The sequence below is a fragment of the Molossus molossus genome, unplaced genomic scaffold (assembly GCF_014108415.1).
Source record: "Molossus molossus isolate mMolMol1 unplaced genomic scaffold, mMolMol1.p scaffold_m16_p_33, whole genome shotgun sequence".
Classification (NCBI taxonomy): Eukaryota; Metazoa; Chordata; class Mammalia; order Chiroptera; family Molossidae; genus Molossus; species Molossus molossus.
Genome location: NW_023425370.1, coordinates 52,444 through 78,088, shown reverse-complemented (window position 1 = coordinate 78,088; position 25,645 = coordinate 52,444). Strand labels below are relative to the sequence as shown.

Here is a 25,645-nt window from a genome sequence, read left to right as displayed (position 1 = left end):
TGGGGGTCATGCAGGAGGTGGCCAATGTTCTCTCTCATCTGTGTTTCTCTCTCTCCCTCAAATCAATAAAAAAAAAAAAAAAAGTTTGCTAAGGAAAAGAGCTATTTGAATTTGAGAATTTTGTTTTAAAAATAGGTACCAAGTCCTGGCCAGTTTCGCTCAGTGGCTAGAGCGTTGGCCCAGGTTCGGTTCCCACTAAGGGCACATACCTCGGTTGCAGTTTGTCCCCACTCGGGTTGGGATCGTGTGGGTGGCAACCACTCCATGGTCTCTCTCACATCAAGATGTTTCTCTCTCTCTCCCTTTCACCCTTTCCCTATCCCGCTCTATCTGAAGATAAGCGCAAAAATGTCCTCAGGTGAGTATTAAAAAAAAAAAAAAGTACCAAATGCCCTGGTTGTTTTGGCTCAGCAGTTAGAATGACAGTGCACGCACTGAAGGGTCGCAGGTTCAATTTTTGGTCAAGGGCATATACTTGGGTTGCAGGTTCAATCCCTGGCCCTGGTCAGGGTCCTGTGGGAGGCAACCAATCAATATGTCTCTTTCACATCAATATCCCTCCCTTCCAATCTATCAAAAAAAAAAGGCACCAAAGAAGTCTTTCTAGTAACATATTTTGGAAACAACAGTGTGTGGCACCTTTCACCCGGTGTAGCACCTATGTTGGGCCTGAGCGGAGTTCCCCATTTCCTCTCAAATGGGGCCCAGATACCCAAGACATCCCAGTATTTCTGGACACAGGTCAGAAGGGTGTGTTTTGAGATACAGATCCACTTTTGAGATGAAATTTTTACTAAAAAGTTAGGATATCCCTTCTGATCTTGAATAAAGTTAAAGCCCCACTTAAAAGGGTTTTCTAAATTTATATAATTTCTCACTAATTCCCCCCCCATACAAAAAAGGAGGTTCCACGCTCTTATGATTTCCATGATACTACTTGGTGACACTTTTTAATTTCATGTCATTCACATAGCACTTTAGTGGTTTAATAGGATACTGAAAATAGTAAAACATTCTAAGTGCAACAATTAATCATTGAATTCAGGAGAGGCATGAAATGTCCTAAGAAGAAACCTTTATTTGAAATGTAAGAACTTTTTACTGTGACAGTAATCTTTATGCTTTAATTTCCATTAGTTTCTCTTTTTAAACAAACTGTCTAATGTTAAAGAATTATGACTGTCCTCACCAAAATTCACTACAATTGTGATTACTCTCCAATATGAGCTCAAGATATTGAAAAAAATATAACAGGCATCCTTTGAAGCCTTTGCCCAGGAGTAACAAGCTCAGTGCTTCTCCCTGGAGGTACTTTGTGACCCTCAACTACAAAGGGCTGCCCGTGGAGCTGACGCAAGTTTCTCTGAGCCGGAGGCTTCCTGAGTCTGTGCCCAAGTGTGAGCGACTCTCATAGCCACAGAGGTCACAGCTTCCGGTGCACCTTCTGGTGCTGGATCAGGTGCCCGTGCTGGTTGAAGGCCCGGCCACACTCACCACACTCGTAGGGCCGCTCGCCCGTGTGGATCCTCTGGTGCTGGATGAGCACGGAGTACTGGCTGAAGGCCTTTCCACAGCGGCTGCACTCATAGGGTCTCTCGCCCGTGTGTGTCCTCAGGTGCACGATCAACGTGGCTTTCAGGCTGAAGGCCTTGTCACACTGCGTGCAGCGGAAGGGCCGCTCGCCCGTGTGTATCCTCTCGTGCTGGACCAGAGACCTGCGGGCACTGAAGGCATGCCCGCACTCGCTGCACACGTAGGGCTTCTCCCCAGTGTGCACCCGCTGGTGCTGGATCAGGTGGGAGTGCTGCACGAAGGCCTTGCCACAGGCATAGCAGCCGTAGGGTTTCTCCTCGGTGTGGATCCGCTCGTGGTTCATCAGAGTGGAGCGGTGGCTGAAGGCCTTGCCACATTCCCCGCACTCGTAGGGTTTCTCCCCGGTGTGCACGTTGTGGTGCTGGATGAGGACTGAGCGGTCACTGAAGGCACGCCCACACTCGCTGCAGGAGTAGGGCTTCTCCCCAGTGTGCACCCGCTGGTGCTGCAGCAGCGTCCTCTTCACGCTGAAGGCCCGGCCACACTCTGCACACTCGTGGGGCTTCTCCCCCGTGTGCACCCTCTGGTGGCTGCGCAGCACAGTGCTGTGGTTGAAGGCCTTCCCACACAGAGGGCACACATAGGGCCGTTCCCCTGTGTGGATCCGCTGGTGCTGAATGAGGTGCGAGAGCTGAGTGAAGGCCTTGCGGCACTCGAGACACTCGTGGGGCTTCTCTCCTGTGTGGATCTTGTGATGCTGAGCAAGGTCTGAGCTCACGCGGAACGCCTTTCCACACTCATTACACTCGTAGGGCTTCTCGCCCGTGTGGATTCTCCTGTGTTTGCTGAGGACCGAGCTCTGGCTGAAGGCCTTACCACACACCCCACACACGTAGGGCTTCTCTCCAGTGTGGGTCCTCTGATGCTGGAGGAGGTGAGAGCTCCGGCCGAAGCATTTCCCACACTCGATGCACTTGTAGGGCCTCTCCCCACCAGTAGTGGCTGGCTGCCGAGCGAGCGGCTCACTTGGGCTGGAGACCTGAACTTCAGGGGGGCTCACTGGGCTTGGACTCAGACAGAAGCTCTGCTCAGATTTGTAACTTCCTTGATCAATCCACCTGGGGGGTGTTTTCCCAAGAATCATGGATATTTCCTCTGAAATGAACGGCTTTAGGCTATTTTGGTTTTCTCCCTTCTTCTCACATTCTGAAAGGACACATCCAAAGGAAAAAAGTTAACTCAAATGTTCACCCACTCAAACCACAGCTCAAGTGTACCCCTGAAGGTGGCTTTGCTGCTGAGGGATGGCCAAAGAGATGCTGTGCACTCGGCTGTGTGAGCTGAGAGAATGGACAGCAAGAGACATGGTGTCAAACAAGAGACATGTCCAGGCTGAAAGGTGCATGAGGTCAGTCCTGTGTGAAGGGCACACATGGCCATGGCAGCAGGTGACAGCCTAGCAAGGCCTGAGCCCTACACTCCCAGGAGTCCTCTGTGCACTGGGCTCCCAGAGGATGTTAGGAGCAGAGATAAATGCAGGAATGCCAACTGCAGGGAGCCCTGCCAGGCAGATGGCAACACACACACGGCACAGCCTAATCCCAGACACAGGACCGCAGACTTGTGTGTGGGGGCTGTGAGCTCTTCCTTGTGTAGAGTGTGCTGGGAGGCGAGACAGCAGAGACAAGTCTAGGCCAGAAATGGCCTATAAGGCAGCCACGAGGATGGCAGACAAGTTTTTTTTTTTTTTTAATGTTTTTAGCCCTGGCTGGTCTTGCTCAGTGGTTAGAGCCTCAGCCCGCAGACCAAGAGTCCTGGGTTTGGTTCCCACTAAGGGCACATACCTCGGCTGCAGTTTGTCCCTGGCCCTGGTTGGAGTTGTGTGGGAGGCAACCACTCAATGTGTCTCCCTCACATCGATGTCTCCCTCTCTCTTCCCCCTTCTCCTCCTCCTGCTCTAGCTGAAGAAAATTGCAAAAATGTCCTTGGGTGAGGTCTAGAAAATTTTTTTATTTAAAAAAATTTTCCCCCTTTAATGATTTCAGAGAGAGAGGAAGAGGAGAGAGAGACAGAAACATCGATGAGAGAGAACATTGACTGGCTGCTTCCTGCATGCCCCCCACAGGGGATTGGGCCCACAACCTAGACATGTGTCCCAACCAGGAATCAAATCAGCGACCTATTGGTGCATAGGTCGACGCTCAACCATTGAGCCACATCGGTCTGATGTTTTTATTTCTTTTTTAGAGAGAGAGGAAGGGAGAGAGAGAAAAATATTGACGTGAGAGAGAAACATCAATCAGCTGCCTCTTACACACCTCCTACTGGGGATCAAGCCTGCAACCCGAACATGTGCCCTGACCGGAAGGGACCTCAGTCGATGGGACGGCACTCAATCCACTGAGCAACACTGGCTGAGCAGACAGACAAGTTTTATCTCAATAAAACTGGGAAAAATATCACACCTTCGTAGCTGATGAAGAGAAGTAAATTTGCATTTGTCTCCAGCCACATGGATAAACTCTCTTGTGAATTCTAATTAATCTTTTTCCAAGTAAATAATCGTATTAGCTGCAAACAACACTTTTCCTCTTTTTCCCAATTCTTTTACTTTCAATTTTGTTTTTTAGTGTGTGTATCATGCCTTACGTAGTGTGTGGGATCCCCAGACGTTACACACACGTGGGGATGGGAGGCTCCCTTGTTCATCGTCTCAAACAGTGTGCTTTAGCTCCACCCCAGGGTCAGGTTAACCTCCCTTCCACACTAGAGTGCTTCACTCTTTTCTAAATGAACCGGGTAACCTTCACACTATACACATCCCATAAGGACAGGGACGTGGCAGGGCAGAGTCACAAGTGTGGACTCACCTCCATGCGGCCTCTCCTGGCTCAGCCCTACCCGCTCACAGGTTCCTTTGCTGAGAGGCCCCAGGTGGAAGCCACTCAGCCCACAGTGCAGGAAGGCCAGCTCCTCTCACTCACCTGAACTGCCGCCACCCAGGCCACTGCTCTCCTTGGCCCCATTCTCGTCCAGGACCCAGGGCTCTTCTCCTCGTTCGAGCTGAGAGATCACATTGGGCTTGGTTCCTGGAAGGCCTGCTCATGGGAAGGGAAGGTCTTTTGTCTAGGGTGTCCCCACCCAACCTGAGCAGCTTAGGGGTGTGAAACAGATAGGACCGACCTCCCTCTGGAGCTGAGCACTGTGAAGAGACGCCAAGGACCCCACTGTATGCCCCACCTCTGGGAAGCCCACAGACAGACTCGCCTGCTAAGGGGCCTTACCCAATGAAACCACGTTTCCGTAGGTCTCCATCATCACATGTCGGTAGAGGCCCCTCTGAGCAGGGCCTAGCTGGTCCCACTCCTCCTGGGAGAGGAACACGGCTACATCCTCGAAGGTCACCTTAACCTGGAATGACAGGAGCTGCTGTAGGTCAGGCTAAGTCTCCACGTCTGAGACAGAGTGGGTACAAGCCACATAGGTTGAGGTATATCCCCAAATGAAGGAAAGCCCTATAATGCATGGGGACACCCTGGGAGCTGATGGGGTGACAGGAAGGGGCCATGGACTCCAGGGGATGTGCTGACACTCAGGCTGCCCCTGGGAGCCCTGGGCATGGGAGAAATGCAGCTACACAGGCCTCAAGGGCAGCTTACCTGGGGCCCTGCTGATGCTGTCAGGAGACTGGTGGATGTCATCGTCGGTCCCCTGGAGTCTCTGAGGAAGATGGAACTTAGAGAAGCCTGTGTGGTGGAGGAAGGGGAGGGAGCACATGAAAAGCCCAGGCTTGCCGCAGGACCCTGGCTTCTGGGGGAGCCCTGCCCTCTGTGTGCTCCAACTCTACCATTCAGGAGCCACAGAAACATGCCATTCCTGGGCATGGACCCAGGAAGGTCAAGACCCTGGGATGCCTGAGGATGCTTGAGCACCTGAGAGCTCTGGGCCATCTGTCCAACTCACTTGGCCTGGCCCATGGTCTGCCCACAGGGGCCTGTGCAAGAGCATTTACACAGGTGCTAAGTCATCACCTGGTCTGGTGCGGGTACCAGGCTAGGCTACCCCCAGAGACAACCCCCTGGAGAGGAGAGGCTAGGAAGGAAGGGATGGCTCTGCTCAAGGCCCACACTCCTGTGGGGATCCCACCCCATGCCCTACACGCTTGGCTTGACCATGACCTTCCATGGCTACAGTGACACTTCAGCTACGCCTGGTTGTGTCCAGCTGCCCTGGTGTCCCGCAGCAGGGTTCAGTTCTGTTAGAGCAAGTCTGGAGTGACCCAGGGGTAGGCGAGTTCTGGACAAGTTAAGGTGAGGTGCCTGTCATACCAAACTGCTGGAAAAAAGGGGGGACCAGGAGCTGTTCTGATAGGGGAGCGGGGTTCCCATCTTCTGGAGTGTAGAGGGGGATCTGCACCCATGCACAGTAGCCCAGCAGGCAGATCACTCCAGGAAAAAACAGTGAAGAACACAGTCACCCTTCTGGAGAACACACTGTGGGCCACCTGGAAGGAGCACCCCAACCCTGCTTTCTCTTTAAACATCAGGTGTGTGTGCATGTCTGTCCATATACCTTTCTAGGAGATACACACTGAACTCACTGCAGCTGCGCCTGTTCATCCAAAACGCTAATTTCCCCCAAATTTGGGTAAGGGCAATGTAACTCTAGTTAGAATTCCAATGTGAGTCTTTTCAAGGATAAATAAAAACATGGACAGGATCTAAAAAAGGGACTGCAGAGTGCCCAGCTAGCTCAATCGGTAGAGCATGAGACTCTTAAAAGAGGGACTGCAGAAAGGCAAAGAGCTTAGAATTCAACTTTTATTATTTATTATTATTTTTTAAGAGTTTAAGCAAAAGTGAGTTTGTTAGTGAAGCACCGAGACTGAGTAGGCTACTCCACAGGCAGAGCAGCCATTTCTGATGGTCTTGATACAAGCATGCCTGTCCTTCCAAAGATACCACTCACAGCGACAAGCTGTGACAGACACCCTCGGAATCCCTGGTCTGGGCTGGTGGCTCGCAGATCTCCTCCCTCTACCTGCACCCCTTCACCCCCTGGTTTCCCTGCTGGAATGCCCTGCCCCCTCATGTCCACCAAGACTGCCGTCCAGAGTGTAAGCATCTTGAGAAGAGGCAGCTCTGAGCCAGGTGTGAGCACCAAGTACAACCCATGACCTTCTGGAGCAAATGACCACAAAAATGCATCCAAACTGCTAGTGTCCTTACCCAGCAGCCCCGAACCAGAAAACATGGGGAAAAGATTCTAGTCAGAAATGGCAAAGAAACATGTTTAGCATAAACTTAGAAATATGATGTCCATCCTGCCCACTGTATCCACAAAGCCCAGGCCGGACCAGAGGGGCCTGGATGAGAAGGGGCTCAGAACAGCAGGGGAGCACAGGGTCTGTGATTCAAATCCCTGTGGGGAAGATGACTCACTAAATGGTACCAGGACAGAGTTCAGTGCTTTGGGAAAAATAAAACTACTTTCACATAAGGCTCAACAAATCTCTCAGAAAGTAGAGCCAAGGCAAAGAAACAAAAAAAATTAGATAATCTCATAACATACATGAAAAGTCTAACAAATCCATTATGCTAATTAATGAATAGGAGTTTAAAAAACTTTTTTTTTTGGTTGTTTGTTAACCCTCACCAGAGTATATTCTTTCATTGATTTTTCAATAGAGTGGAAGGGAGGGAGAGAAAAAGAGGAAGAGAAACATTAATGTAAGGGTGAGACACTGATTGGATGCCTCTTGCATGACCTGACCAGACTGGGCAGCGCTGGGATGGAATCTGCAACGGAGGTTCGTGCACTTGACCGGAAATCGAACCCAGGACCCCTCAGTCCACAGGCAGATACTCTAACCGCTGAGCCAAAGTAGCCGAACCTAAAATTTTATTGTTATTAATTAAAATTTTTTTGACCAATATAAAAGCTTATTTAACAAAAGTTCAACGTGAAAATGGTCACTACTTGACTTCTATATTGTGGTAAAACAGGTGCTGTGGAGTGGACATGTGGAAGCAGCTGATTTCTCTGGCAAACACAGACATTCTTTATCCTCATTCCAAGGTTTCTAACATGACGATGCTGTTTCCTCGTATTCCAGTATTGTGTATTGTTCTGTTGCCCATTAGCTGCCATCTCTACAATCATCTGTCACAAGATTCATAAAGGGATCAAATCCCAGCAATATTCCTTGGACATGTCCGCCACCATTTAATTTCAACAATAAGTTCTTGTCCATAAATTTTTTTAAATCGGGAGGGTGAGCTTTGCTCATGGTGTCTAAGCGAGCTCAAAGATAGCTGGGATTTGTGGCCTCTCTAATGCTCCTGCCGTAGACCCTGAGTTTTGCATCTAGGGCTAAAATTTTTAATTACATCCTAAAATAAGTTGAATAGAAAAGCAGGTAAACTTTCATTAATTTCAGTAGGAAGGGCCTTTCTAAGCAAAATAACCAAAGCAGAAAGCCTGGGGGGCAAACCTGCTGCATGAAATAAAAATTTTATGCACACCAATGCCCCCACAAAATCTAGAAATGGGCCCAAAGACATGTTAAGAACTTAATACACAACAGCGGTGGTTTTCCAAATTAAAGAAAAGATGTATTATTCAATAAGGAGACTTAGAAATAGCATGACTGGGGGGGAGGGATGAAGCTAGATTACCAGGTCATTCCACATTAAGACAAAATCTGGATCCAACATTTTACAAGTATCAGAGAAAAACAAGGGTTTGCTTTAAAAATAATTTTGGAGTAGGTAAAGCCCTTAAAACAACACAAAGCCGAAAAGCCTTAAAGGTAAATATTTGACCATTAAAAACTAAAAGTTTTTCATCTTTAAAAAACCGAAACCAGAACAAAACGACCTTTTATGAATGTTTTCCATGTAAATGGAAAATATGAACTGGCAAATCATAAAGGAAATATAGAGGCTAAAACACACGAAAAGTGTCGACCTCATCGATCATCGGAACGGAAATTAAAACACTGGTCTGGCGAGAACGCGGGACATCGGGGATGAGGCCCCAGCCTCGACCTTGTCCACCTCTGAGTCGCCCTACAGTGGACCGGGTGCCACGGCCGATCGAACGCGCGGCCGAGAAGATAGTTTGCAGCAGAGAAAACCCAACAAACACCGCGCGCCCCAAACCTCATTTCAGGTTAAAAACAAAAAAGCGCACGCAGATCCGGAAAGGACACAAAGCAAACCAGCCAGGGCCTCACCGCGCGCACGGCAGCCTGTCGCGGAGGGCCTTCCACTTTATTTTTCTGAAATGCATGTATTTCTAGAAAATTATTGCACATTGTTGTCTACTACTATATTAAAAAGCAGGGGATAAACAAGGAAAATACTTGCAAACTGTGTTACAAGGGTCGTCTCATTCATTGGAAAAGCTTACGAAGTAACAGGGAAAAGAGCGCCGGTAGAAAAACGTAGGAAGGTGTGAGGTCCGACGAGAAACTGCCGCCAACCGAGCCCCGAGGCGGTTTCCGGCGAACCAGGCGCCCTCGAGGCGGACCACCCTCGTCGGGCATCCGCGCCCACCCTCCCCGCGCAGACCCCGCCGCGGCCCTCCTACCCCACCAGGGCTCGCCGTCCGCGGGGGAGGGGGCCGCGAAGGGGCTCAGGAGCACCGGAGAGGGAGAGTGGGGGGCGGGGCAAAGGTTGAGGGTGGGGCTCGGTGCGGTCTGGGAAAGGGAAGGGGGCTACTGCGCGCCCTGCGGGAGGAAACCGGTGAGAAGGGTGGGGGCAGTGCGTGCTCGCGGGGAAGCACTGGATCCTGGCGGAGGATGCATCGGCTCCCGCGTCCATGAGGAGTGAGCGCCCCGACCCGCCGGCGCCAACCCGCCCACACTCACCGTCCACACCACAGCTTCACAGTGGAAGGGGCGGACGTCCGTAGCGCACTCGGACAAAGAGGACGCCCCGCCTGGTCTGTGCATCCACCAATCTCTGGGGGCCCCGCCTCCTCAGTCCCCGCCCACTCACCTGGACCTCCAGTCCTAGAGCGCGACATCTCCCCCCCGCCGGCCGTCGGCCCCGCCCCCCCCCCCCCCCCCCCCGCCGGCGCCTTCATAACTGACGGCCGGGGCGCGCGCTCTGGAGCCACTGAGAGCCGAGGCCTCCGCGCCGCCTAGAGAGGCCACCTCGCGCCCCGGCCTCGAACTGTGCGCACTGCCGGCGGCCTCATAGGAGATTCCGGTGCCCCACCCACCCTGCACAGCACCATCCCTGGGGGCTGTGACTCCTCCCCCGTCGCGCCGCGCTGTTGGCCTCTGCGCCGGAGGGTCCCTACTCAGTGCAGGCTGCCACTGCCTCCGTGGCGTAGCTTCTGCCTGTTGCCCCGGCTCCCGGTGAGGGCCTGATGGTGGTCATCATGGGTGACAGCGACCGCCTCCTGGCCATTCTCATTGGTGTTTATCGATTTGGGGGGGCAGACGCGCCCTCCCAGGAGGTGGCCCGAGGGGGGCGGTCCGGACTCCCTGGGAAGAGCCGTGGGCCTGTGACGCTCCATCTGGCAGGTGTGGCGTGCGGCTCAGAGGTCTCAGCAAGACAAGTCATTGCTGGAGGGTTCGGTCTGTCCCGCCCAGGCAGGTCGGAGGCCAGTGGGAGGACCTGCGGGATTTTGTAGTTAGGCAGCTGGGAATCCCGAGCCAGTCCTGCACCAGTGTTCTCTTAACAGCTGGGAGTGGCAGCTTTCTCCAGGGAACACCGTTTATCACCCCCCTGCCCCCCAGTGGAGCAGGGTCACGGCGACCAAGGACTGTGAAGCTTGGGGTCAAGGTCTTGGAGTGTTTTGCCAGTTGACAGTATTAAATAAAGAGGCCAGCAGTCTGAGTGGCTCTCCTGCTTTGGCACCTACTTAACCAAACTCCAACTGGGCTTCCCCGGGCTTCCCTAGTAAGGCCACTGCTAAGTTGTAGCCAACTAATTTCCGTGCTTTGCTTCTGCATCTTCTCTATGAAAACCTTTCTGGCTCTCCTCCGCAGGGCGCTGGGTTTGGCGCTGTCTGATTCCAATTCATGTTTGTTCAAGTAAACCCTTCGAAATTTTAATATGGCTGTTTATCTTTAACAAGGGGGAGTGAGCTCTGTACCAGCAACCTTGGTCCCAATAGAGAGCTGATTCTTCTAAGACCCAGCACACCCTTTCTTTGTCTCCACCAATTTTTATTTTGCAAATGTTAGTATATTCATAAAGGTTGAAAGAAAAATACTATGAACACCCTTGGACACCTCCCTTAGATTAAACAGCTATTTCACTAGTTTTTCTGGCAACTCAACAACTAGCATTTCGCCAGCACATCTTTTTGTGCCCAGCTCTGTCACCTTGTCTCTGTCCTTGTTTCAACAGCACAGTGTTTACTGAGTGCCTGTTGTGTGCTAGGTTGTTCTCAGTGCAGGGCTACATCAGGGAACAAGACAGGCAACATCCCCAATAAATCCCTCTGCTTCTGGACCTCACAGTTGAATGGGAAAGCAGGCAGCCCACAGGATATGTGAATCACAGTGTGTGTCCAGAGGGGCTGAGTGGCTCACACATGTCCCTTGGCTCAGTGGGTGGCATGAAACAGCAACAGACCACACCTTCTTCTGGATCAGTTAGTTTCACTGTTTCCTGTGTTTAGCTCAATGATAGAAGGCTCCCACTTCTGGAGGACACCCACATCAAGGAAAACGGTTTTTAGTACATTTCCGACCTCAGTTCATGACCACAGGCTCCAGCTTGTCCCCTCCCTATTTTCCATCCATCTTCCCTTCCCAACTTCCTGTCCTGCCTGCTATCAGGAACTGCTAAACTCTGTCCCATGATTCTGTGAGATGTAATCCCTATAACATTACATATGTTACGTATATAATTTCTGTCTCCTACTGATTCTGCTTCTCAACCCTAAAACAGTTTAGTTACAACACAAACATATGTGTATACAAATGAAATAAACAGTCCCCCTTTCTATTACAACTACTTTTTTGTTTCCATATTTTTAACTCTTTTGAGTGCATAATGACTTCAAGGCCTTTCACCAACTCTACTTGATCCAATTAACTATCATTATGATTATTAGTTACTTTAAAAATGCCCAAATTGTCCCAGCCAGTCAGAGGGAGTCCCTGAGCTTGGCTGACATTCTTGACCCTACCATCGTTTTTTACCACAGGATCCCTGACTGTGCTCAGTGGAAAAGAACCAAGCCAGACCTGGCCAGTTTTCTCAATGGTTAGAGCATTGGCCCTCAGACTGAAGGGTGGAGGATCCAATTCCCAGTCAAGGGCACATATGTGGGTTGCAGGTTTGATCCCAGCTCTGGTTAGGGTCGTGCGAGAGGCAGCCAATTGATGTGTATCTCTCATGACACATCGTTCTCTCTCCCTCCCTCCTTTCCACTCTATCTAAAAATCAATGGAAAAATATCCTGTTGAGGAATAACAACCATCACAAAAAAAAACCAGGCCAAAGTTTGGGCTTCTAGGGGTGCACTTGAAATTTTTGGTCCTTTGCATATTGTTAAGAGTGCCAGGCTGGATAAGGAGAAATGTGAAGCCAAGGAGGGAAGATGTGGATCAGCAGATTGGAGGTCTCCAGGAGGCAGAAAGACCAAGTAAATTAGAGGGTAACAGGCAGATTGTCATGAAAACTGCTGGTGCAACATTCTTTTCTAGAGTGCTACCTCAGGAACACTGGGGGGCCGGTGGGGTGAAGAAACCTGACTATACCTCTGTGGGTGAGCAGTGATGGGTTACTTTAAAAAAAAAAAAAAGTTTTTATTGCTATTTTAGAGAGAAAGGGAGAGAAAGAAATATTGTGATCATTAAAATGTCCATACTACCCAAAGCAATCTAGAGATTCAATGCAATCCCCATCAAAATACCAACAACATATTTCACAAAATTTGAACAAATACTTCAAAAGTTCATATGGAACCAAAAGATACCCCGAATAGCCACAGCAATCTTGAAAAAGAAAAACAAAGTAGGAGGAATACCGGATATCAGGTTATACTACAAAGCCACAGTAATCAGAACAGCCTGGTACTGGCACAAGAATAGGCATATAGATCAATGGAACAGAACAGAGAACCCAGAAATTGACCCAAGACATTATACTCAATTAATTTTTTTTTTTTTATCCTCACCCGAAGACATTTTTCCATTTTTTGTTCAGGTAGAGTGGGAGGGAGAGAGAGGAACAGAGAGAGAGAGAGAAACATCGACGTGAAAGGAACACATCGAGTGGCTGCCACCCACACAACCGACCAGGGCCGGGGACAAACTGCAACCGAGGTACGCGCCCTTAGCGGGAACCGAACCCCGGTCTCTCAGGACCACAGGCCGATGCTCTAACCGCTGAGCCAAACCGGCCAGGGCTGCTCAATTAATTTTTGATAAAGGTGGCAAGGGCATACAGTGGAGTCAAGACAGCCTCTTCAATAAATGGTGTTGGGAAAATTGGAGAGCTACTTGCAAAATAATCAAGCTAGACCACCAACTTACACCATACACAAGAATAAACTCAAAATGGATAAAAGACTTAAATGTGACTTGTGAACCCATAAAAATCCTAGCAGAGAAGGTAGGCAACAAAATTTCTGACATCACATACAACAGAATTTTCACTGATACAATGCCTAAGGCAAGAGAAACAAAGGAAAAAATGAACACATGGGACTATATCAAACTAAAAAGCTTCTGCACAGCAAAAGAAACCACCATCAAAATGGAAAGGAAACCCACTATATGGGAGACCATAATTGCCAACAATACATCAGATAAGGGGTTAATTTCTAAAATATATAGAATACACATACAACTCAACAAAGGGAAGATAAAGAACCCAATTAAAAAACAGGCAGAAGACCTAAAGAGAGACCTCTCGAAACAGGACATACAAATGGCGAAGAGACATATGAAAAAATGCTCAACGTCACTAATCATCAGAGAGATGCAAATTGAAACAACGATGAGGTTTCACCTCACACCTATCAGATTGGTTCCATCAACAAATCATCAAACAAGTGCTGGCGAGGGTGTGGAGAAAAGGAGACTCTAGTGCACTGCTGGTGGGAATGCAGACTAGTGCAGCCACTATGGAAAACAATATGGTGTTACCTCAAAAAATAAAAAATTGATCTGCCATTTGACCCAGTGATCCCACTTCTAGGAATATATCCTAAGGAGCCTGTAACTCCAATCAGAAAGAGTGTATGTACCCCTATGTTCATAGCAGCACTATTTACCATCGCTAAGATCTGGAAACAGCCCAGGTGTCCATCAATAGATGAGTGGATAAAGAAGCTGTGATACATATACACAATAGAATACTATGCAGCTATAAGAAAGATCTCTTATCTATTTATTTATTTATTTATTTATTTAATTTGTTTTTGTTACAGATGTTTCTCATTTTTCCCCAGATCTCTTATCCTTTGAGATGACATGGAGGTACCTGGAGAGTATTATCCTAAGTGAAACAAGCCAATCAGAGAAAGATAAATATCACATGATCTCACTTATTTGTGGAATATAATGAACAAAACAACTTGATGAACAAAATACACCCAGAGACATAGAAGTAGGGTACAGACTGACAAACCTCAGAAGAGGAGGTCAGGGGGTGGGGGGCAAGGGAGGGAAGAGATAAACTGCAGAACTTATATGCATGTATACATAACCATGGACATAGACGACAATGCTGGAGATGGGGCAGGGATTGGGAGGTGGGTGTCAATGGGGGGAAAAGGAGAAACATGTGTAACAAAAATAAATTAAAAAAAATATTGATGTGTGATAGGGACATCAACTGGCTGCCTCCTGCATGCCCCCCCACTAGGGATCAAGCCCACAACCTGGAAATGTGACCTGACTGGGAATTGAATTGAGAACTCCCAGTTCATGGGACAACGCTCAATCCACTGAGCCACACCGGCTGGGCAAGTGATAGGCTACTTTTGATGGTCTCTGAAATGAGGGCAGGTAGTCCATTCTGCTCCAAGCCCATGGGACTGACCTTTGCAAGCCAACTCTCCCACACTTTATTCTCTTCAGACCTACAACCTTTCTCCTCACTGGAAACACAGAAGCCAAACCCTTACCTTCCCACCGTATTTACAAATCTGACCACACCTGTCCATTTCCTCCTGGAACAGTGCAGGAGGGGCCTATCCACCCATCCACCCTACCACACCCACAGGTTGAGACCTGCTGGTTGGTGATCAGGGACCTCCCGTTGGCAAATGTGTTGCTTCTGGGCCAAGATCCCCCTGCTCAGGGAATGTGGGCAAAGCTCTGGGAAACTGAAGAGGGTCAGTCCTCCCCTTCCAGAAACACTTAACATGTACCTCACAAATATCTGGTGATGAATGGACCTGGGAATAAAACCTAAGGCTGGGAGATCGTAGAGAGAACAGGAGGGACAAGAAGAGAGTTGTCTGTGGGCCAACAACTAAGACTATAAGGCACAGAACTGGAAGCTGGGAAACAGCCACATGTGTCATTGTGCAGCAGCCTTAAGCAGGGACCTGAATCATAGTGGAGCTGTGAGGAGAAAGCACCGTGGCCGACGACAGATTGGTGTAAAGGATAGGGAGCAGCATGTGAGTCTTGTGTCTAGATATGGAATGGACAAGTAATGAGTACACACCACCCTGTAGAAGGGTGACAGCAATCAGACCTGAAAAACTCTTGACCTTATTTTATGTAAACAGAATATGGATTACAGCCACTAACAAAGTACTCCTTTCTAGTGACTAGCCCCCACCCCCGCCAAAATAATAATTACTGTGGTTACTTTGAAGCAAATGTCATTTACTTTTTTGGTTATGTTTGATTATAGTAATAAACTTCATAAATATGCAGCCTCTATCATTTTTTCCCTCCGAACAAACATGGCAGTCTCATAACAAAATGTAAAAAAAACCAGTAAGATTATGTGAGCTGGGTGCAGTGGCAAGAGAGAGCCTTCGAAAAATGCCCCAAAGGAGGGTCCCAGGCTTTGTGAACAGAAGTTGCAGGTGGAGGGCAGGGAGTAGGCCCGGCTGAGTCGGGGGTTGGCTTCACTCCCTGGTGTGGGTCAGCTGGTGCTTGAGCAGCTTTGAGCGCTGGCTGAAGGCCTTCCCACATGCAGTGCAGTCGTAGGGCTTCACGCCAGTGTGGATCCTCTGGTGCTGGATAAGGACCGAGCGCTGACTGAAGGACTTCCCACACTCAGTACACTTATAGGGCCTCTCGCCTGTGTGGATGATCTGATGTTGAATGAGGTGTGAGCTCTGGCTGAAGCCCTTACCACATTCAATGCACGTGTATGGCTTCTCTCCAGTGTGAACTTTCTGGTGGTGGATGAGGTTTGAGCTTCGGTTGAAGGCTTTACCACACTGGTTACATTCATGGGGTTTCAATCCATTATGGATTCTCTGATGCTGAATGAGAGTTGAGCTCTGGCTGAAGGTTTTTCCACATTCTGTACATTCATAGGGCTTCTCTCCAGTGTGAACTCGCTGGTGAAGGATGAGGTTGGAGCTGCGGCCAAACGTCTTCCCACATTCCCGACACTCGTAGGGCTTGTCGCCTGTGTGTACACCTTGGTGCTGAATGAGTGCTGAGCTGTGACTGAAGGCCTTCCCGCAGATGCCACACTCATAGGGCTTCTCTCCAGTGTGGATTATCTGGTGCTTTCTGAGTACTGAGCTGTAACTAAAGGCTTTTCCACACACATTACACACATGTGGCTTCTCTCCAGTGTGGATCCTCCGATGTTGAATGAGACTTGAACTCTGACTGAAGGCCTTCCCACAGTCACTGCATTTATAGGGCTTCTCTCCTGTGTGAACCCGGTGATGCTTAATGAGGTTGGAGACCCGGCTGAATGGTTTGCCACACTCATTACACTCATAAGGTCTCTCCCCAGTGTGAACTCTCTGGTGCTTTCTCAGGTGTGAACTCTGGCTGAACGCTTTCCCACACTCATTACATTCGAAAGGCTTCTCGCCTGTATGAATCCTGTGGTGTTTGATGAGGTTGGAACTTCGCCTAAAGGCCTTCCCACAATTGCTGCACACATACGGCCTCTCCCCAGAATGAATTCTCTGATGTTGGATAAGGTTTGAGCTCCGCCTAAAAGCCTTCCCACAGTCACTACATTCATAGGGCTTCTCACTCATGTGAGACTTCTGGTGCTTCTTAAGGCTGGAATTCTGGCTGAAGGCTTTCCCACAGTCATTGCAAACATAAGGCTTTTCTCCACCATGGGTGACCTGATGCCTAATGAGGTTTGAGTGCACACGGAACGCTTTCCCACATTCGCTACATTGGTAGGACTCACTCACATGAGATCTCCGATGGTTTTTAAGAACTGAATTCTGGCTGAATGCTTTTCCATATTCATTACCTATGAAGGACTTCTGACCAGTGTGGATGATCTGATGCTGAATAAGATCAGGGTTTCCTCTGAAGGTTTTTCCACACTCATTACATATGAGAGTGCTTTCAGCTGTGTGGAGCCCCTCATGGCTAGTTAGGTCCACACTGTGTTGGAAGCTTTGGCCACACATGTACGGATGTGGCATCTCTTCCACAGAAATTCCTTGATATGCCCCTGGGTTTGGGCTCAGACTAAAGCTTCTCTCAAAATCATCACAGTCTGTCTCTCTCTCCACTAAGGGGCTGTTAAGGAGCACTGCAACTTGTGTGAAATCCTCGTCTTGACAGAGAGATGGCACCTGTCTCATGTTGTTAGGGACTCCCCAGTCTCTTTCTAATACATCCTCACAGAGTTCTCCAAACTCAGGTGCCAAGGATATGTCACTGGTACAGTTTTCTGATATTTTTGCCTGTGATTCTAAATCCTCAGAAATGTCTTCCTTCTGAAGAAACTCCTTGCTCTCAATCCCGGTGTCCCAATCTGAAATGACAATGTCACGTGGAAGGAAACAGGAAAATACACAGATGACGAGTCTGAGAGTGTGGAATCCACTGGGGGTGGTAGTCCCAGATTTCTCCAGGGGATCAGGGAAGGGCAGGGAAGCTCTGGAAAGGCAGCATGGCAACTGAAGACCAACCCTCAGCCCGCTGCCCCAGCACCCACATCTCAGGAAATCACCTGCAGTCTACCTACTGGTTCAGGCCAAAGTCCCAGGCGCCCCTCTTCTCACCCACAGCAGGTCATCAGCAAGTCTTGTTGACTGTATCTTGGCGTGTGTCCCACACCCAGGCACTGACCCCTCCCACCTGTACAAGGAAAACATTACATGCCCTGCATGACACTGGTAAACATTCTACCCATTTCCCTTTTTCATGATGCATGTTGTCAGCTTCCTGGGCCCATCTGCTGTTTGTTCAGTGCTAACTAGTGAATTTCGGGCTTTGCTGTGACAATTGCTATGGGGGAAGGTGGGCCCAGAGAAGTTAAGCTGATTCTGACTGGTGGGGACTCTGGTGCAATGTCAGATTCTGTTCTGTTCAATACAGAAGCCTTCAAAGGCCATGCCCTATCCTCCCAAAGACACTTTTACCTTCTAGAATCTGCAAATCTGACTGGTGTCAGTTGAACAATTTCTTGCCCTGGCACAACATTTAAGCAACTGCATCCATCTTTCTGAAGGTTCCATGTCACACCTGAAGGAACAAGGAAACCCTCGTTCCCCTGAATCTTTCACTTTAATGACTATCTTGAGTCTCTGTCTCATTCAAATTGTGACACCCAGGCCATACTGGTGCCATCTTCTCCTGCCTGGACATTGAATCATGTCCCTGGCCTCCCACCTTCCCTCTCCTGCCCACAGGCAGCCTGGTAACATCAAAGTACTTCATCCTCCCAGAGCTCACCCCCAACTCTGCTCTTGATGTTTACTGAGCAGGGTAGATACACCCCCGTTAGGGTCTGCCTTTTATGGAACACACTCCCCAGATGGTTCTCACACACCTTACTGGAAAGGCCTTCTCTGATCACCTTTCCTCCTTGCTGTCTCCTACACTGCCCAGACCATGCTGCAACAGGGCTCATATCCTAGGACTGGGGCAACCCCTTGTCTTGGCTAGTCATGGTGCTGAGTGGATAGGTAAAGGACACCCCTCTTCTACTTCCCAGCCTCCTTGGGCCCATCACCCTCCAACCTGCCCTTCAGCCCAGATCAATACCCCTGGAACTACAAGAATTTGCCACCACAATAGCACTGTCTCCCTGCCTCATCTGGATGCTTCTGTTCTCCTCAGTGTAGACCTGGCATGGTCACGTGCTCGGTTTGTCTGCCCACCACACCCACGTGTCACCCAACCTGTGGTCCAGACACACTGTGCTCTGGCACCCCCAGGGTGTCTAGGGAATATCCACATGCTGCTGGGTTCTCAGGATTAATGGAGGAAGGCAGCAAGGACTGCAGGGACAGGCTACCATATGAAACAATGGCCTGCAAGGGATGGCCCAGGGCTCATGGTGGCCCCACTGCTCCCAGTAATTGACCCAGGGAAGACCCCTCCCTCTTCTGGCTACACCTGGGGAAGGGACTGGAAGGGACTGACACAAGAGTAGGCAGAGCTTTCCCGTAAAGGATCAGAGAGGATGGACCCACTTTAGGCTTCATGGCTGTGTGGTCTGCTTTGTTACAACTGTTAAAAACCTCGAAACTGTTCCTTGCTCACGGGCCATAAGAAACAACTTGACACTCTGCCTTTGCTTCCTGCTTTCACTGAGCTTAGATATCTGCCAGGGAGTCGAAGCTATGACATTCATAGGTCTTTTCTGAGCATAGATTCTGTCCTCTCAAGATCCGATATACAAGGGTGGTTCTGAATACCCTAATTTTCCCGACTTTTCCTCCTGGGTGGTTGACTGTACTGTTAACTGCTGTCCCAGATGGCCGTGGGGTGTCAGTTCACTTTATAATGTTTTTTCCCTCACCATTTTTCTGCCCCGAGTAACTTCTCAGTTAGGCAAAACAGTTGAGAACTCTGCATAAACCCTTTATCCAATCCCACACAGGTTAGAACAAATAATTTCTGAGTAAGTTCTACTCCACTCCCTCTGCAACCAGGGACTAGGGTCTCACACTGGGAACATAGGCAGCTCTCTTGTTGATATTTACTGAACCATGGAGTGTTTTGGGCACAAGCAAGTAGATCACATGGCTTTCCTACCATTTTACAGTTGCCTTTTCCTTGATTCAGCATTGGCTTGGTTGCTGTAAATATACTGTCTAGATTTCTGACAAAAGTTGGTCCAGGAAGTTTCTGCTTGGTTTTAAAAAATATTTATGTGGAAAAACAGGTGTTTGGAGCTACCTACTCCACTGCTTTGCTCCACATGGCTTTGTAAACAAGCCACTTGTTTGTTTTCTGGAGTAAGCGTCCTAGCTTCCCTCACCATTCTCTACCTAGCACACCTCTGGCCACCTGGTTAAGATTTTGCCTCTGCCTGGGGCAATAAGCAGGCCTATATTTCAGGGCTACCTGATGTCTCTCTTCTACATCTACCTTTCCCCTCTGACACACATATTACGGCCCTACACCACCTCTGTCCCTAGCCCAGCCTTCCCTGGCCACACAGGTTCTAATAAGGTACTCTGACCAGATGTCCCGAGTACAATAATAGGTCTTATGTAGGAGACAAGAGTGTCCCCTTGTACAACACACCTCATCAGATCCCAGTAAAGAAAGCTAACAATAAGTAACCATCCTGATCACTGTTGAGAGGTCCACAGAAGAGCCAAACTAGTGAGGGGTTAGTGGTAGGGTTCTAAAGGGGATGGAAGCAGCTGGGCAGCGTGAAGGAAGGCAGAAGGGGCAGGGCCAATGCCTGGAATAGGGCAGAGCTCTGAGGGAAGCAGACTACCACCACCTGGTGGTTGGGCCGGGCAGAGCTCAGCTGGCAACCATCACACTGCACCCCTCTGTCAGGCAAGGAAACCAAAGTGTCACACTCAGGGAAATAGGGCAGCTAGGGGCCTGGTCAACTTCCTCTCTGACCTTCAGCTTTGGGCCCTAAAGTCCATGAGGCACCCTATCCCTAATGATAACACGCACAACTAATGGGGATTGCAGGGTGACACAGACAAAGTCCCCCAGAATGAGAGCACCAGTGGGGAACTCGGTCCCAGTACCTGGCCGCCGATGGTAAGAGGGGATGGTTCCCAGCTCAGTGTCATTGCAGCAGAGTGGACCACGAACTGCAGATGCAGGGTGGGTCATGGTGGGAGCATCGCTCACATAGGTCTGGACTGAAGGGGTCCAAGGGGACGGTCCAGGAACTAAGGGCTCCATTTCTTCCTCTTCGGGGCGAGCTCTGAGGCTGGGCATGACTGGGGCCTGGAGACCAGAAATGACACTGGTGAGTGTACAGAAAGGCTAGCCCCAGGGACCCATCCTCCACCCCTGCAGCCCCATGACCCAAGGAGAACCTGGTGCTGAGTCTCAGGGACCACCACCACATTCCCTGATCCTGGACCCAAGGAGGGGGGCAGCCAGCCACAGGACACAAACTCATGAGCCAGAGCCACAGCTATGAAGGAGTGAGATGCTGACCCTAGGGCAAGATGAGTAGACGGTGCCCTGTGGGCACACCACAGAAGAGCCCAGGCCTGCCATGACAGGAAGACAGCAACCCTCAAAGAGCCTCCACCCACTGTGGACCCACTCCTCAGTCCTGACAATCTCTGAAGGTAGACCACCTGACCCACTTACAGGGGGGACCAGCAACCCCAGAGTTTGGGTAGGCAGGGGCAGCCTGTGCTGCAGACAGGTACAGGGTCACCACAGTGGCATCCTAGTTGTTAGTTCTGAGCTGCACCCTCCTGGCAGCATCCACAGTAGATATCCTCATCTCCACCCTCCTGGGCTACCCTACCACTGCACCAGCAGCTCCCTCCAAGGTTCATCTCCCTCTTCATGCAGGTGCTTCAGGGTTCACCTCTGTAGCCATACCAACTTCCTCAGTTAATCTGTCCAGTCCTGAGGCATCAACAACCCATTTATCCAGTGAAGACTCCCAAACTGGGTTCATCTCCAGCCCCAACTGCTCTCTCTTAGCAGGAAGATAAAACACTCCCACCTGGTCACATGATGGGTCCCCGACATCACGAAGTTACTGATTCCCCCACCCCTTGTACTGCCTCATCCTTGTGCAAATCCAGTATGCCCAGTGGCCCACCCAGGAGTAGGGTGACACTCCTTAGCCCCCTTTTCACACTGCACCATTGACAGATACAGTGACCCCCTCTGCTTTTCAGGGGTGAAGAAGACAAGGTAGGAAACATTGGCAGAAGCCCATTTTGGACATTGCCTGCCAACCTATAATCCTTTTTGTTGTTGTTGTTGATATTTAGAGAGAGAGAGAGAGAGAGAGATCGGTTTATTGTTCCACTTATTTATATATTCATTGGTTGATTCTTGCATGTGCCCTGACTGGGGATTGAACCTGCAACCTTGGCTTATAGGGATGATGCTCAGCTACCCAGCCAGGGCCTGGACTGGATTTAATAAAATTTTAGCCCTGGCTGGTTTGGCTCAGCAGTTAGAGCATTGGCCTGAGGAACCAAGGGTTTGGGGTCCAATTTCCTGTCAAAGGCACATACCTGGGTTGTAAGTTTGATCCTAGGCCCGGATTGGGGTTCTGCAGGAAGCAATTAATCAATGTGTCTCTTTCATATTGATGTTTCTCTCTCTCTCACCCCCTCCCTCCCTCCCTTTCATTTTCTCTAAAAAAAATCAATAAAGGATTAATCAGTTAATCAGTGAGGATTAACAACAACATTTTATAGACTGATTTTAGAGGGAGAGGAGGAGAGGGAGGAGGGAGAGAGCGAGCGAGTGAGGGCAAGCAACAGTGATTTGTTGTTCCACTTACTTATGCATTCATTGATAGATTCCTTTTTTTTTTTTTAATCCTCTCCTGAGGACATTTTTCCATTTTTTGTTCAGATAGAGTGGAAGGGAGAGAGAGGAAGAGAGAGAGAGAGAAACATCGATGTGAAAGGGACACATCGAGTGGCTGCCACCCGCACGACCAACCAGGGCCGGGGACAAACTGCAACCGAGGTACGTGCCCTTAGCGGGAATCAAACCCGGGTCTCTCGGGACCGCAGGCCGACACTCTAACCGCTGAGCCAAACCGGCCAGGGCGATTGATAGATTCTTGTATGTTCCTTGACTGAAGATTGAACCTGCAACCTTGGCTTATAGGGATGATGCTCTAATCAAATGAGCTACCTGGCCAGGGTAGATTTTTCCTCTTGGACACAGGTTTTCAGTGTTTCCCAAACATCCACCATATGTCAGGATGTGTTCTGGGGATGCTGTGGTCCACAGCAATGACCATGACACTCATGGACTCCATGGGGAGGACAGATTGTAGCAAATGCACCAGTAAGATGGGCAAGTACTCTGTGCAGAGACAGCAAGGAAGGAATGGAGTCTTGGGGCTGAGGGTCATTTAAACCAGGCTCAGACAGGGGTTTTAGGCCACACCTGGCTATAAAGGTGGAAGAAGGCAGGGGTGAGATGGGGGCAGAGGTGTGGACAGAGCTCAGAGGCATGGTCACAGGCAGATACACTACAGGAAGTCTTGGTTGTCTGATGAAGGTGAGACACCAGCCACATTTCTATGTGACGAAAGAAACACAACTAAAGAACCTTGTCAGAAAGATCAGCCTGGCACGGGTGGTAAGCAGGTTGGCATAGATAAAACTGAAAGCAGGGAGAGCACTGACTTAAGGCACCTATCATGTGACTACAGAACAGAGCAGATGCTGCTTCTAAGGGGGACTGGCTCATACTCCCTCTCCCAAAGGGAGACTCAGTCATTTGCAATATTTAGTCAGTTCATTTCATTTTAAAATTCTCAAAATCATTATCACTGTCACCAAACAGGGCACAGTCATATGACTCAAAATTCAAAACGTAAAAAACGACTATGGTGAAGTACCTCCCAGCCAGCCACTCTGTTCCCCTTCACAGTTTCTAATGTATCCTTCCAGATAAATCTAAGCTACACAAGCAAATATATGTATTTTTCCTTTGCCTTTTCATTATAAAGTGCAACAAATTATGGTCGTTTTAGATCTTGTTTTAGTCATCCCAGTACACGTGGGATCTTGTCCAGGAGGTCATAGACCCAGTTGGTGGTAGACAAAATGCCCCTCTCCACCCACATCCACACTCGAATGCCTGGAATCTGTGGATATGCTGCATTACACAATAAAACAGACTTTGCAGAGGGAATTAAGGGTATAGGCCTGGTTTATCCTAGTAGACTGCAAGTAATTACATGCGTTGTTGCTGACTCTGAGACCCATGTGCATGAGTCATGTGCAAGTATTGGAGCCTCCAGAAGATAAGGGCAGTCAGCAAGAAAACATGCACTTCAGTGCAACAATCTCAAGAAATAGGGTTCTACCAATGAACGTGGAAGCAAATTCTCATGGTTCAGGGCTCAACCTGGTGCTGAGCAGACAAGTGGAAGGACAAGTAGTCACGAGTCCAGCGCAGGCATCCACAGGATGGGCACGACCCACCCCTCAGCCCAACTCCCACGGGAGAGCAAACTCTTCCCCTCCCCAGAGCCCCTACTCCACCGGCAGAGCGAACCCACCGCTGACGGGGCCTCCAGGCAGCACAGCTGGGCTGCGCGACGGCCTCACTTCTCACCCAGCCCGACGTTCCCAGCGAATTCCCGAGGCGCTTCCTCCGCGCCAACCCCACCTCCAGGACAGCACTCACCGCACACGGCCCCGCCGCCCTGCGGCAGCTGCGCCAGGCGGCCCGCGGCCAGGCTCCGGGGCAGGGGCAGGACAGCCACCGCGCCGGCCCCGAAGGCTCGGCTCGCCCAGGCCGCGCAGCCCCTGCCCCTCCGCCCGCGTTCCCACGCCCCCGCCCGTCTGCGCTAGACAGCCCGGGGCGGTACCCACCGCGGGGCCATGGGCACCACGCGGGAGCACAGCCGGCGAGCAGAGGCTTCACCCTCGCGAACGCCCCTGCCCCGGGGGTCTCTCCGGAAAAGTGCGACGCCGCGCACCGAAGCGGTTCGGCCCGAGGCCGACTCCGGAAGTCTCCTCCCAACTTCCCGTCCCAGGGCCCGCCCGCCCGGCCCGCGTAGGCGCTCTAGGTGGTTGGAGGCCGCAGCAACTCGGTGGTCCGCCCCCGACCTCAGCCCGAACCGAGCTCCCAGCCGCATCGCCCTGTCACCTGTCAGAGCAGGTGGGTGCAGCTAAGGAGGTGTCCACTAAACAGAAAAAAGACAGCTGAGCCCTGGCTGAGTTGTTCAGTGGTTAGAGCGTCACTCTCCCACCGAAGCGTCGGCCCCGGGGTGGGACATGCTGGAGGCAGCCAATGGAAGTTTCTCTCACATCACTGTTTCTCTCCCTCTCCCTCCCTGCCTCCCTCCTTCCCTTCCACTCTGTAAATATCAATAGAAAAAAAATCTGCGGGCGAAGATCAACAAACAAACCAAAGAAAGACAACCAATTACAAATGCATGTAGTGGCCCAGCAGGTGTGGCTCAGTGGTGAGTGTCTACCCTGCACCAAGAGGTCCCCGGTTGGATTCCCCGTCAGGGCACATGCCCAGGTTGTAAACCCGATCCCCAGTAGGGAGCGTGCAGGAGGTGGCCCATCATGTTCTCTCTCATCTTTTTATATTGATGTTTCCGTCTCTCCCTCTCCCTTCCCCTGTCTCTAAAAATTAGTAAAGAAAAAACATATAAAAAGAAAAAAAGAAAAAGAAATGCATGTAGTGGGATTTGATACACAGCTTCCAGAATAGGAACTGATTCTAGACAAAAACAAAAACAAAAAGCAACTAGACTGCAGTGGAAGAACTGAACCCCTCAGTCAAAGGAGTCGAAGGATAGACGGAAAAACTCGGATTCCTTGGATATGCATTTCGTGGGACTCTTCATGGAACATTTACAAAAATTGATGATACGCTTAGACATAAAGAATACAAATAACAGCCCTGGCCGGTTTGGCTCAGCGGTTGGAACGTTCACGCGGACCACAGAGTCCTGGGTTCGGTTCCCACTAAGGGCATGTACCTCGGTTGCGGTTGTCCCGCCCTGGTTGGGGTTGTGTGGGTGGCAGCCAGTTGATGTGTCTCTCTCACATCAATGTTTCTCTCTCT

General features: G+C 49.9%; 2 protein-coding genes and 1 pseudogene across 7 annotated transcripts; all 3 read right to left on the bottom strand.

Annotated features, from left to right (window-relative positions):
- Positions 1–773: 773 nt before the first annotated feature.
- Positions 774–9,462, bottom strand: ZNF250 (zinc finger protein 250). Its single transcript, XM_036281328.1, has 5 exons — positions 9,407–9,462; positions 5,193–5,279; positions 4,818–4,944; positions 4,518–4,631; positions 774–2,739 (listed from the first exon to the last, which is right to left on the bottom strand). The coding sequence occupies exons 2-5, from the start codon at positions 5,232–5,234 to the stop codon at positions 1,424–1,426; spliced, it is 1,599 nt and encodes a 532-aa protein (XP_036137221.1). The 5' UTR covers positions 5,235–5,279; positions 9,407–9,462; the 3' UTR covers positions 774–1,423.
- Positions 7,602–7,940, bottom strand: LOC118643327 (annotated as a pseudogene).
- A 4,992-nt stretch (positions 9,463–14,454) lies between the features above and the next one.
- ZNF16 (zinc finger protein 16) lies at positions 14,455–24,541 on the bottom strand. Of its 6 annotated transcripts, none has more exons than XM_036281320.1 (3): positions 24,436–24,541; positions 20,635–20,839; positions 14,455–17,441 (listed from the first exon to the last, which is right to left on the bottom strand). In XM_036281320.1, exons 2-3 carry the CDS (start codon positions 20,828–20,830, stop codon positions 15,598–15,600), a joined length of 2,040 nt encoding a protein of 679 aa, XP_036137213.1. In that variant the 5' UTR covers positions 20,831–20,839; positions 24,436–24,541; the 3' UTR covers positions 14,455–15,597. The 6 variants fall into 6 exon arrangements, with proteins under 6 accessions (XP_036137213.1, XP_036137216.1, XP_036137214.1 ...); XM_036281323.1 differs by lacking the exon at positions 24,436–24,541 and adding an exon at positions 24,248–24,267; XM_036281321.1 differs by lacking the exon at positions 24,436–24,541 and adding an exon at positions 24,120–24,232.
- Between the last annotated feature and the right edge of the window lie 1,104 nt (positions 24,542–25,645).